The following is a 13,148-nucleotide window of genomic DNA, read 5'->3' on the forward strand; positions in this document are numbered from 1 at the left end:
CAGGAGATTTGAACTCTCACCCTTTCGAACCTCTGTTAGAGCATGGATTCAGAGCACGAAACCCTCCTCTTTTACTCCAGTGCGATGGCTTTCCACGAATGTTGTGAATCGAGTGTTCGAACCTCGTGGAGAACTTATGTTGTTCCTGGAAATGAAATGGAAGGATGATTTGCTAAGTCACTTCAATGTTGATATTGTGTTCTCCTCTATCTCTCTCTTTTGTGTATCATTTATTTGACTTTATTTTTATGATTCTGTCTGTTCGTCCATCTTGTGCGGGCAATCAACATAGTAGGTAGTGAGCCGGTCGAGTCTCTGTTGTTTTGACGCTTTTTTTTTTTTTTAATGCCCCAATTTAGTGACTTACAGTAGATGAATTCGCCATTTGGGGGTGAGGGTGGGGAGTGAGGGTGGGGGTGGGGGTTGGCGGGGTGAGGTGGAGGTGGGGATGAGGGTGTGGTAATGGAAAATTTAGGTGAGGAATTTAGTGGACGAAGACTTGAGAATCAACAGACATATACACAACAAGACAGTCATACACGCACACACATGGCAGTCATATGCACAACAAGACAGTCATACACACATGGCAGTCATATGCACAACAAGACAGTCATGCACACACTCGACAATCATACACGCATATACAGTACATGGCAGTCACACGCCCAACAAGACAGTCATACACACACTCGACAGTCATGCACACAACAAGATAGTCATACACGCACATACATGGCAGTCATGTACCAACAAGACAGTTATACACGCACACACTCGACAGTCATGTACACAACAAGATAGTCATACACGCACATACATAGCAGTCATACAACAAGACAGTCATACACGCACACACGACAGTCATGTACACAACAAGATAGTCATACACGCACATGGCAGTCATATGCACAACAAGACAGTCATACGCACACACACGACAGATGTACACAACAAGACAGTCATACACGCACACACTCGAGAGTCATGTACACAACAAGACAGTCATGCACACACGACAGTCATGTACACAACAAGACAGTCATACTCGCACACACGACAGTCATGTACACAACAAGACAGTCATACACGCACACACACGACAGTCATGTACACAACAAGACAGTCATACAGGCACACACACGACAGTCATGTACACAAGAAGACAAGTCATACAACCACAGCTGGAGTTAATGTCTTTAATTCTATAGCTTGAATGTTGTCCGTAGTGCCCCATTATATCTCTCTGTTAATAAACGTCTCTCTTTTGAGGTTGACTGCGTAAAGATATGAATTATTAAAGAAAACAGGAAAAACAGCTAATGTAATATAAATAGACCTTCAAAAAGCCGATAGTGACACCCCTGGCGGTGACATGAACTAAGTACAACTGTCTAGCTCCGCGAGGACCAGATCGAGGCAGGGCCCAGCCAGTTGATCACTTGAACTAAACACTCGGTGGGTGTGGTGTGTGGTGAGTGTGGGTAGTGGGTGGGGTAGTGGTGTAGGTGGTGTGGGTGGTGTAGTGTTGGGTAGGGTGGTGTAGTGGGTGGTGTAGTGTGGGGTAGTGTGGTGTAGGGTGGTGTAGTGGGTGGTGTAGTGTGGGTAGTGTTGGGTAGGGTGGTGTAGGGTGGTGTAGTGTGGGGTAGTGTTGGGTAGGGTTACTTAGAGCAGAGACGTTACCGAGAACAAATTCTGGCTTGAATGTCATGTACACTGATACTGACACGTTTCTCGATAAGAGAGAGGAGTTTGAAACACTAAGAGTACACCAACCAGATATCGTAGTTGTTGTATATGTTTTCTTACGGGATATCATCTCTTCCCGTAATATTGACTAGTTACATCGCCCTTTCTTTTAAGCTCCTCTTATGTTTGCGGTGTGTTGATGTGTGGATTGGTGGATGTCATGTTTTTGACCTGACCTCATGTTTTGTAAGGTCACCCTATGTACCTAACCCTCTCTTAGTCCTTGTAATTTAGTTCCTTTTGTTATTCATTGCCCTAGACCAGTGGTTCTCAACCAGGGAGGAATTCCCCAAGTGTTTTTCAGGGGGACTGATTCGGGAGCAAGAGATATGTTCGATGAAAATCAATCACAGGCTTGATGTGCGATTCCTACCAAAAGTGGCAGAAAAAGCTATCCGTGCATTGCTTCCGTTTGTGTCGACATATCTTTGTGAGTCAGGCTTTTCAACTCTGTTGCAAATTAAAACAAGCAACGTAGTAGATTAGAGGTGAAAATGACCTGCGTTGTGCCCTTTCAAGCACTCCTCCGCGTATCCCAGAATTGGCGACGAAAAAACAATCACAGTTTCTCATTGACTGTAATCTTCATCTGAATAAAATTAATTACAAATTTACAATATCCTGGTATTCTATTGAACTTTTGTTTATTGCATTATGCTTCAGTTTGGTCTGTTAAGTAATTCATTATAAATAAAATAAAACTATTTTACTTTTATTCAAGTTTTATAAATCCATCAACATTTTCAATTGGCATTTAATTTAAAACTCCACTATAAAATAATCCATGTAAAATTGTAAATGTATATGTACTAATATGGAAAAATAAAGGTTTTTCAGTATTATATGCATATTATTTGGAATGCACTTTTTGAGGCAGACAATCTTGGAAAGGAGGAATGACATCTGACATATGGTGAAAAGGGTGCATGGGGCAAACAAGGTTGAGAACCACTGGTCTTGACTGTGTAGTCTTATCAGTAAACAAACAACAGCTGAGACTGGTGGTGTTGCTTATATCCGACACAGTTAATACTTCCAACAATAAAATACATTATTTGCTATAAATATTATGAGTTCTTAATATCTAAAACCTAATTAACTGATTTGTAAAATATTTTTATTTGGTTTTACTTATATATATATATATATATTATTTTAGCAGAAACAGCAAGAAAAGAGTAGTAATGTTAGTAAACTGTGATGGATTATATCAACAAATGACAGCGTAGGAAGTCTGACTGAGAGAAAAGGTTATCTTTGTACGTGATAATGAATCATCCACTTGTGTACTGTGTCTTGGTGTTGTGGAAGTGACTCTTATGTGTTATTTCGCATATATAGTGCTAAAAAATAGTTAAAATGAAGCAAAGAGGAGTGTGGTATAGATACAGAGCGTCGCAGATGATGATTGTTTGTTGGGCAGCCATCTGGACGTTGTGTACTGCTGACCCACATCAACGAACCTTTTCACGGGACCATCATCACCTTCATCATCCCAGCAGACAACAACTTCAGAACCATCCATTACGCTCTCACACAAGTGGTCTTAAGTTATGGAGCAAAATCATTCCAGATCTCCAAGCACAAAGAAAATCATATGATGGAGCCCACAGTTCTCAAACCTGGTATGACAATAACCCTGTTAAGCAAGAGGGAATGGAAGGGTATGGACGTCATGAACGATCCCCCATAGTTGATAGAAGTGTTTCAGATACCAAATTTGACATTGAAGTGATTGAAGGAACGTTTGGTGATACTTTAACTCAACACATTAACAAGACTTCTGAATACTTGTTTGAATACATCTATAATACATCTGCACTGAAGGTATGTTAAATATTTAGGGGTAAGTTTACTTTCACAAAATCTAACCTGCCCTACTTTTACTAAACCTGACTTTCTTCTTTGCCAAACCTTATCTTATTTAACTGATGGAGGCTGATTGTGTGTAATATATCATGTAAAAGAAGCAAAACAATATTAGCTTCAATTAACTGGCGAACCGCCTATATTGTAAGAATTTTCCTTATTTTATAATTGAAATAATTCCAAAACTAAACATTGGCCAAAAAACACTGTAGAGTAAAATAAAAATATTTTTTTATTTATGCCCCCTCATAATACCAAGTATTAAATCGGAGTATGTCCATTTTATCACCAACCCATTTCGTCACATTTACTTTTTACTTTTATCCTCTTCACTACTGATCGGCGCGCTAGCCGCTTGGGCGATCAGTCATGTCTCTGTTGCACACTGTTGGCAAATACTGGGCATGCACTGACTCCTGAATGAATCTGAACCTGCTCCAGTGCTTAACAAGTCACAACACTCTCTGGAATTGTTCCAAGTGTTCACAACTCTCATTCCAAAAAAGTTACACTTCACTGTTTTCTGGGCTTGCGGCTTCTTCAACCTTGAGCTGTGACCCCTTGTGGGGGCGGAGTTTCCGCCAGCTCCAGGTAAGGGCACTCGACTGAGTAGTGACCTTTGAGATGCTTATACACCTCAATTAGGTCTCCCCTTGCCTGTATGTAGTATAAGCTAGGCTAGTTCAGGCACTCCAATGTCTCAGGGTAACTGAAGTGCTGTAGTGCAGGCACCAGTCTGGTGGCCCTCCTTTGGACATTTTCAATCAACTGACAGTCCCTAGCATATCTTGGGGACCAGACGGGGTGACAGTAATCCAGACGGAGAAGCACTTCACTCTTGAAGATTGTTACGAGGGACGGACCGTCTAGATATCTGAACGACCTTCCTATAAGAATTTAACAATTTAGTTGCCTGATTTACTTTCTCTAATGGCCCGAGAACTTCAGCTCATTGTCAAGCTACACACCTAGTACCTTTTTGCATTCATTTTCAATTAATGCAGTTTCTTCTTCCCATTGGGACATATGATACGCCTCCTTACCGTTGGTATGTCCCAGGTGCATCCTCTTACACTTTTGGCATGGAATCTTAGCAGCCATTTCTTCGACCATTCTTGGAGCTCACAAGAATCCTTCTGCAACTCTTCAAAGTCTGCTTGGTTCTTAATTTACCGAAATAACTTGGCATCATCCATAAACATTTGTTTGGAGGAATGTACAGCGTCAGGCATATCATTTATGAAGCAACAAACAACAGCCGGGCCCAATACACTGCCCTATGGTATCCCACTTGTGACAGGTACAGATGATGATTTTGTGCCATTAATCACCACACACGGCTTGTGGTCATGCAAAAAGTCTTCAATCCACGCTAGGACATTTCTCCGAATCCTGTACCCTTCCAGTTTAATTTTTAGCCTTTCATGGGGTACACTTTCAAAAGCCTTGGCAAAATCTAAGTAAATATTTAATATATTACCACCCCGTTCCAGAATATGGGTCCAAATATCCGGTACCTTGAGTAATTGTGTTAAGCAGGAGGCGTCGGCATAAAACCGTGTTGGCAATCCTTTACAAGGTTGTTTTGTAGTAGATGTTCCATTGAGGCATCTCAGATAATGCTCTCAAATACTGTACATACTATGCTGGTCAGGCTCACCGGTCTAAAGTTGTTTGTGGAGTGACGATCGCGCCTTCTTGAAGTTAGAACTCACATAAGCCCATTTCCAATTACTGGGGGCCTATTGTTCATCTCGGCATTTACAGAACAGGATCTTCAGGGGCTCAGCAAGCTCATTGCACAACTCTCGTAGCACTCTGGGATGCACCATGTCAGAGCCAGGACTCTTATGAACCTTTACCTTGACAGTTTATTTCGTTTAACCTCTTCTGTGAACACAATGTGGGTTAGCGCTGTGTCGAACCGTCTGTCCTCAAGCACAGGTAGGTTAATCGCACCCTCGCTTTTGAGCACCGAGGAAAAGAAGCTGTTTAATGCCTCAGTTTTGACCTGGTCAGAATCTGTGTAACTACGATCTTCAAGCCTCAGGTTCGATACTCCTACTCACGTTTTAATTTTGACTTTGCATAGCGGTAAAACGCTGCTGGGTTTGACTTGACCTTGCTTGCAAAAAGCCTCTGGAACTCCTTTTCAGCCCTTCCACACTCTGACTTTGCTTGGTTCCTGGTTCTAGCATACATTCTCCTGTCCTGTTTTCACCCGTTTCATCACCATTGCTTTACCTGTTTCGTCACCGTGTTCATTCCCATCAATATACAGGGTATACACGAGAATAACTTGCTTGGGATAGAAAATAATAAAAAACACTAAGACAATTTATTAATGAAAGAAATATAAAATAAAAACATTGTTAATACTCCTGCTATCACCTGACTTTAACATTATGTGAAAGACTAAAATTTAAAAATATATATAAAAAACCACTTAATATGCCTGCAATCACCTCACTTAAACAATATGTGAAAGACTAAAATTTACTCATGCAAGCTTGGCAGAAGACATTGAAAATTTTTTAGGAAATTAGAAGTGGTGATATTTTTTCTTCATATTCATCCCACAGCTTCCAGAGACAAACTTGTTTGTCATGATTTGCTTTTCATGTGCACGATTTTAGCTTGTGCTCAGCAACTATTTGTAATTGCAAATCAACCATTTAGGCTTCTCTGTGCAAAAGGGACAAGGAGGTATAGAGCGAGATTGTTCTTTGCTGCTCGGTGGTTTATGCACTGCTGCCAAATCACCTTCATTTGTACTGTATTTTGTTTATTTACCAATGTTTAATCATTTTCTTTATTAAACAATTGATATTCATGTACCGACCCTCATTATTCAATTAGGACTAATAGGGAAGGTGTCCGTTTTTAGCGATTAGTCTAGTCTTAATTTAAGGTTAATATTGCATTATATTTCAAAGTCATTGTTTTAAATCCGCGATTTTATCCACTTTCCACTGTATCGTACATAATTTCAGCAAAAATATTACATTTTCCGTGAGATATGTTATATCAAGCACAGTATGAATAGAATATCAATGTAATGCTGTATAACAGTATTTTAACCGGCTATTAAAAAACAAATAACATCTCAAGCTTAGGTAAGAGTCTTTTAACCCGTCATGTATTTTATCCTATTACATTGAAATACATCACGTTTCATAAAACTACTATTTATTTCCGAGAATATATATTCATTCAGGCGCCCAGTTTAGGTAAAATATACATAGCGATGTAGTTTTTTTAACTGAAACTTGATTGAAAAACCACGTACCCTCTAGCCCTGTTCAGGGAGAGGACTGGGAGAAAGCACTGTTTGGTGCTGCAGGCGATGACAGGAAAATTATTTGGATGGATTTAATGAAAATATTCAGAAATATGGTATATTAGTATTTTATTCCAGTCAATTAGGATAGAATATTATTGTAATACAACAGTTTTTTTAACTGAAAACCAATCGAAAGTGATTGCATTAACATCTTTTTGAGCGAAAGAAAAGTCATTGTTTTTGCGTCCGATTTTATCACTTTCCACTGTATCGTCGTCATTTCAGCAAAAAATATTACATTTCCGTGAATGCATTATATCAGCACAGTATGAATGGGAATACCATTGTAATATAACAGTATTTAACCAAAACTATTAAAAACAGTAACTTCTCTTGAGCATCGGAAGGTTAGGTAAATCTTTTGTTTTTAAATCATATATTTTTATCCTATTTTACATTAAAATACATTCGTTTCATAAAAACTACTATTTATTTCCGAGAATATATTCATTTAGAGGCACAGTTAAGGTAAAATATACATGTGATGTAACAGTTTTTTAACTTCTGAAAAATTTTAAAAACTACGTACCCTCTAGCTGATACACTCCAACAGCTGGTGGTGTGTCATCGTCGTTATAAACAATAGGAGGTTGAAGTAAATTGCAAGGTATTATATTAAGTGTGAAATATCGAAAGGTTTTTATTACCCGGTATTTTTGGTAGATCAATGAGAACTGTGATACGTATATGATAAGTTGTAAAGGTAATTTAGCCTATTGTAAGTTGGTGAGCTTCATTTGCTGGAAGGAACGCACAACTTTTCATTACTGGTGGTACATATTTACGTTTCCATTGTTTGCTGGTAGTAAATGGTAAATATTTTTTCATGTCTGAAGCTAAAAAGTTGCATCCTCCCCACACTAGTGGTGGAGATGTTATTCAACCAAAGAGCGGCTGGTGTTTTATCCCAGCAGTGGGTGGACCAACATTAGCTTAAAGGTCTGCATAGGTAATATTCCTACAAATCTAAAAAAAAAAATAAAAAATAAAATAGTTCAGATTTTGTCGAATTATCCGAAATCCGGATTAAAGGGGTCGAATGCGGTCGACTGTATAATAATAACACAATTATTCTTCATTTGTTCTGTATTTTGTTTTATTTGCAATATTTAATCATTTTCTTTATTAAATAATTAATATTCATGTAGTACAGTACAGTGACTCCCTCGTTCGCGAACACCTCGGTTAACGTAATTTCGATTTATGAACTGCCTTCCATAAGGATTTTCAATTCGGTTAACGAAAAAAAATTGATTACTTGAAGTTCTTCTGAACCGACCTCAACATGTTTTCGCTTGCACTGATGGACAGCCAGCTTTGAAATCAGTCCGTAATACGATGTCGGTTCTAGGGCTTAAATTCCTTACTATTTTTAGTAAATGTCAAAGAAGTTTATATATTCAATAATTTTAAAAAGTTTAATATTCAATTTTTTAGTCATTTAACAATTATTGAACATAATTCGAAAATGAAGTGACTAGTTTAATGCATGACATCAGCCTCTTAACACAACAAACAGGAGTTAGTCTCTCTGTTTCACTGGAGGTAACATCTTGCTTGAGACTCTCTTCAACTAAGCGCTTTTTTTTCTGTGTTTCCAAGCAAATTATTGGTCATTTGAAATATATTTTACATATTGACAATATATAATGCAGTGCAGTGTTGATTTAAAAATAATCTTGAATTACACAGAGCTAAAATTTTATGGGTGAAATAGGCCATGGGGTGACTTCTCTTCCACCCCAATACCTTCTCTTCTTCCTTCTCCTCCACCCCATTCTAATTCCCACATCATCATCATCATCATCATCCAGAACCTTCTCATACACACCTCAAAGTAAAGTGAACTTTTCTACCATTTTTGTTGAATTTAGGAAATTTTTCGGTGAGCTGGAACCAATTACCCAAAACCCATTGAAACAATGGTTTAGGTTATGAACTTTTCGGTTCTCGAGTCATCTGTATACATGTGTAATTTCTATTTGTGTAAAATAATAACTTACAATTTGTCACTAATACCAGCGACTGTTATTGGTGACGAAATGGAGTTTTGGTGTGAACCCGATTGCTGATGAAATGGGGTGTATCCATTAAGTCATAGGAAGTGGCGGTTGTGCCGGGGCATAAGATAAAATACAGTATAGTTTGCATTTACGTGGTCAATTGAACCCGTGGAGTCCACGTAAAAGCGAAAGCAGCGTAAATGAAATAACAGAACATATGGGATTAATTGAAATAAGTTTAGACTGACCCCCCAAACTCCACTTTTCCGACACAATATGTACATTGTAGTAAAAATAGTATCTTAATTTTATGATGGTATGCACACACACACATAATATAAGAAAGAAATATCAATAAGAGAATAATATAACATACAGGTAAAAGAAAATCAAGGTTTAACACTTATGTTAGTAGAAGAGATGGGTCAGCATACGAGGATGGGGGCTGGTTCCGAGGCAGAGGGCAGTTTAGTGGCCCTCAGGTGAATCACTATCACTATCCACCACAGATGTCAGGGCCTCCCTGACCGTCCCTCAAAGTCACTGTCACTGGCTTGGGCTGGCTGTGGTGGATTGATGGCGAAGAAGTTGGTGATGCTACGCTGACAGCTAGTGTTGATGTGGTCGTGATACATCTGGATGTATTGCTCCTACTTTGGTCTAGAAAGGTTATTGAAGACTTCATACCGGTGATTGACATGGTCTTTTGAAAGGGTGAGCTTTTGGTTTCTCGGCAAGCTTCGATAGCATCCTTTACATCACCATAGGTTAACTTCTGTTCACTTGCTGCCGCTGCCTGCCTCCTGCTAGCGTCTGTCATCTTCTAACAACTCGTTGGCAGTCACCTCAGGATCCTGAATACCTCCATGATGTGTAAATGGTTGGTGGTCTCGGAGAAATCTGCAGCTGTAACACTCTGTGCAGCTTCTCTTGCAAGGTCCAGTGCCACTGCAACGGAGCTAGACCTCACCAGCTGGAGTTGTCTCTGCTTCCCACCTGGGATACCTTGCAACACATGCTGCCACAGCGTGACGAATGTGCCACAGCTGCCCCCATGCCTCCTGAAATCAACAGCTTTCTTTTCACGTTAAACATTTTCCAAAACTGTTTAACTTTCGCGTAATATCGCCAACTCTTGTTCTGCATCCTGCGATAGGTAAATCGCTCTCGCTATCTGTGCCTCAGAAGGTTCATAACTCATCATGGTGTTGGTACAGTCGTTCAGGAAACAAGCTTCTTTGCTGAAATGCAGCCTTCACGTGCATATCAACTCCTGGTCCATGGGCTGGATGCGGCTTAGTGTTGGGAGAAGGAAGACCACTTTTACATTGGGGTAACGATCAACAGTAGGGGCGAGTATCCTGGTGCGTTGTCAAGCAACGCGCAAAATGTTGAATGGCACATTATTTTAGCAAATTTCTTCCGTCCAGGAATGAAACAGTTGTCAAACCAGGAGAGGACAGACCAGTGAACATCCACTTGCTTGTGAGGTTGGCCAGTGGACATTTTAGCTTGGTCATGTCCATGTTCTTGTAGTGCAGCTTGCGGGCTGTGTGGATCACCGACAACAGGCTTACAGGTACGAAAGGGCATTGGTAGTAAACAGGGCATTGATGCGCCCCTCCTACAACTTCAGCCACGACACTTGCTGGCAGACTTGACCATGGCGAAAGGTCTCGGAAGGTAATAATTTTTCCAAAACAGACCGGATTCATCCATGTTGAACACCTAGTCGTCTGTATATATCCTTCCTCCATAACTTCGTAGAATGAAGGAAAATCCATGGCGGCAGCAGTTAGCACCTAGTTCCTTCACCAACTTAATGTGTTAATGTTGGTAATCTTATTCCTTTTCTTAAACCCTTGCAGCCACCCAGAGGAAGCAGTGAAGGGTTTGGGCTCTCACAATTCCCATCTTGCTTTCGTTACTGATGAGTACAGTTCACGGCGTAGTCTACACTGCCCGTGTGTCCCCAGCCATGTTACGTCCTTTGGCAATTAAGTAGCTCACCAGTAAGTTCTCAGTCTTGAGCAGCACCTTATACTGACAGTACTTCACCATTGAAGCACCTGCAGACTTTGTGATGCTTATGTGTTCTTTAATCTTGGCGTATCCTTCTTGTCGTCCGGATCGTGGGTCGTTCACGCCATGCTGGTAGCCAATGCTTGTCTCGTTCCTTTCACCCAACTCTTTCACGATTTTTGTACTTCTTGGGCTTGGGGCTGGGTCCAGGTAGTGCAGGTTTTTTCTCAGGGTGGTGGGGTTCCAGCCAGGCTCATTGTTGAACAGATTAAGCGGGCACAAGAAGAACAGTATCGTGGTGACTGAGAACAATAGAGACTGATCTTGGCTAGGTCAGTAGCTTCTCTCCCGTGCCAGGCCACGTCATAACGATAGACCAATCACAGCTAAGCGGAGGTAAGGATAAGTGGGTGCCAGGCCGCGTCACATAACATTAGACCAATCACAGCTAGCGGCGGAGGAGTAAGGATGGTAACAATCACAGTCCCATAAGTCATATGGCGTCAGCGATAAGCGTAACAGCGACATACTGCGCACCCATACCGCGCTTCGCATATGGTTGAGAATGGACGCTTGAATAAAAAATGGTGCGGCGTCTGGACCGCCAGTCGCTCGCCGCGTAAATGCCCAATTTCCGCATAATTAAAACAATTTCATTCTGGCAAGGCACAACGTAAATGACCAAGGCATAAACAAAAACCGCGTAAATCCAGAATATACTGTAGTGTGGATATTGAGGCACATTGGTCGGTAAAATAGCTCAGGCTTTTGAGCGGGTTTACCTGGTAAAATAACTACAGTTGTATACAGTAGGGTTATTTATGGTAAATATTTAGTAGTTGCCACCACCTAATTAACTTTTGAAAATGTATTTTTATAGTGTAAATCATCGTGGAAATTAGCAGTAGTTGAGATATTGAAACAAAGTGGAAGGTTGAACAATGTAAAGACCTCAAAAAATAAAAAAACCTAACCTAACCTACTTAACCTAACCCCTAGTGTGTAAAAAACTTACCTTAAGTAAGAGATATAGGATGATAGAGTGATGCAACTTGGAGAAGTGGTGTCTTTGTCAATGTCCATCTCTTACAGTACCATGCATGGCAATCTGTTCGGTACTGACACTCTGAATTACATCTTGGACACCTTACAGATGAAACAAGAACCCCATGAACCCTAAAAATGTCAATGGCTGCTGCTTCATTGTTCAAAATCAGCTGAATAATGCATCAACCAGCCATTGTACATCCTTCTCACACAGATGCCATCTTCCAACTACCCGCGAATGGAGACTTGTGCTGATTTACTTCACACTACAACTAATTCTCCATTCTTAGATTGATGATTCTCTTCACTCTACTTCACATTTCCTTCCCTAATTCTCAAACGAGATCTGTTTCTAGAGCTGATATCATTTCATCTAATAATGCGGATCTGTGCAGCATCTCCAAATCTGGAGGTAGAAACTTGGTTAAATTCAATAGTAATAAAACACAGTATTTACCAAATACACTTTTTAAAATAGAAGATCTCCCATCAATCACATTTCAGGATGCAATCATTCTGCCAAATTCTAAAATAGATATGTTCGGCCTCACCATTTCTTCTAAAACGTCATGGAAGCCACATCCACAACATTGCTCAAGCTGCCTCCTCAATGATGGGAATGCTGTACAGATGCTGTTGCTACTTCACTGCTGAGCAGTTGCTTCAAGTATATAAGAGATTCATTCTTCCTAACTTGGAGTACTGCTCTCATATCAGGGGTGGCTCTTCTGTCCAACTGTTAGATAGGGTGGAATCAAAGGCATTTCGTCTTATTAACTCTCCTCCTTTAGTTGGTAATCTTTCTTCCCTTTCTCTTCGCTGCAATGTTGCTTCACTCTCTCTCTTTTACAGGTACTTTAACGGGCAATGTTCGGTGGATTTGACATCCTGTGTACTGCCGGCAAGGCTGTGGGCTTGTAACACTCATCATGCCCGTGGTGCCCACAGATTCTCTGTGGCTGTCGGTCACACTAGAATAACCCGTTATAATACATCCTTCTTTCCTCACACAGCCAAACTGTGGAATGCTCTGCTTCTGTGTTTCCATACTCTTTCAATGTGTCTCACTTCAAAAAACAGTTTTCCGGCATCTTCGTGATGTAGATTAATATAGT

General features: G+C 40.3%; 1 protein-coding gene across 2 annotated transcripts in view; it reads left to right on the plus strand.

Annotated features, from left to right (window-relative positions):
* The first annotated feature begins 2,935 nt into the window (after positions 1–2,935).
* LOC121879137 (SID1 transmembrane family member 1-like) overlaps positions 2,936–13,148 on the plus strand; it is a 132,032-nt gene continuing 121,819 nt past the window's right edge. For both annotated transcript variants that reach the window (XR_006091278.1, XM_042385734.1), the window contains exon 1: positions 2,936–3,576. Coding sequence is in view for 1 of the 2 variants with exons in the window: in XM_042385734.1 (XP_042241668.1) it covers positions 3,109–3,576 (468 nt within the window). In the remaining variant the exon portion in view is untranslated. The remainder of the gene's footprint in view (positions 3,577–13,148) is intronic.

This window comes from Homarus americanus, unplaced genomic scaffold (assembly GCF_018991925.1).
Source record: "Homarus americanus isolate GMGI-L3 unplaced genomic scaffold, GMGI_Hamer_2.0 scaffold4060, whole genome shotgun sequence".
Classification (NCBI taxonomy): domain Eukaryota; kingdom Metazoa; phylum Arthropoda; class Malacostraca; order Decapoda; family Nephropidae; genus Homarus; species Homarus americanus.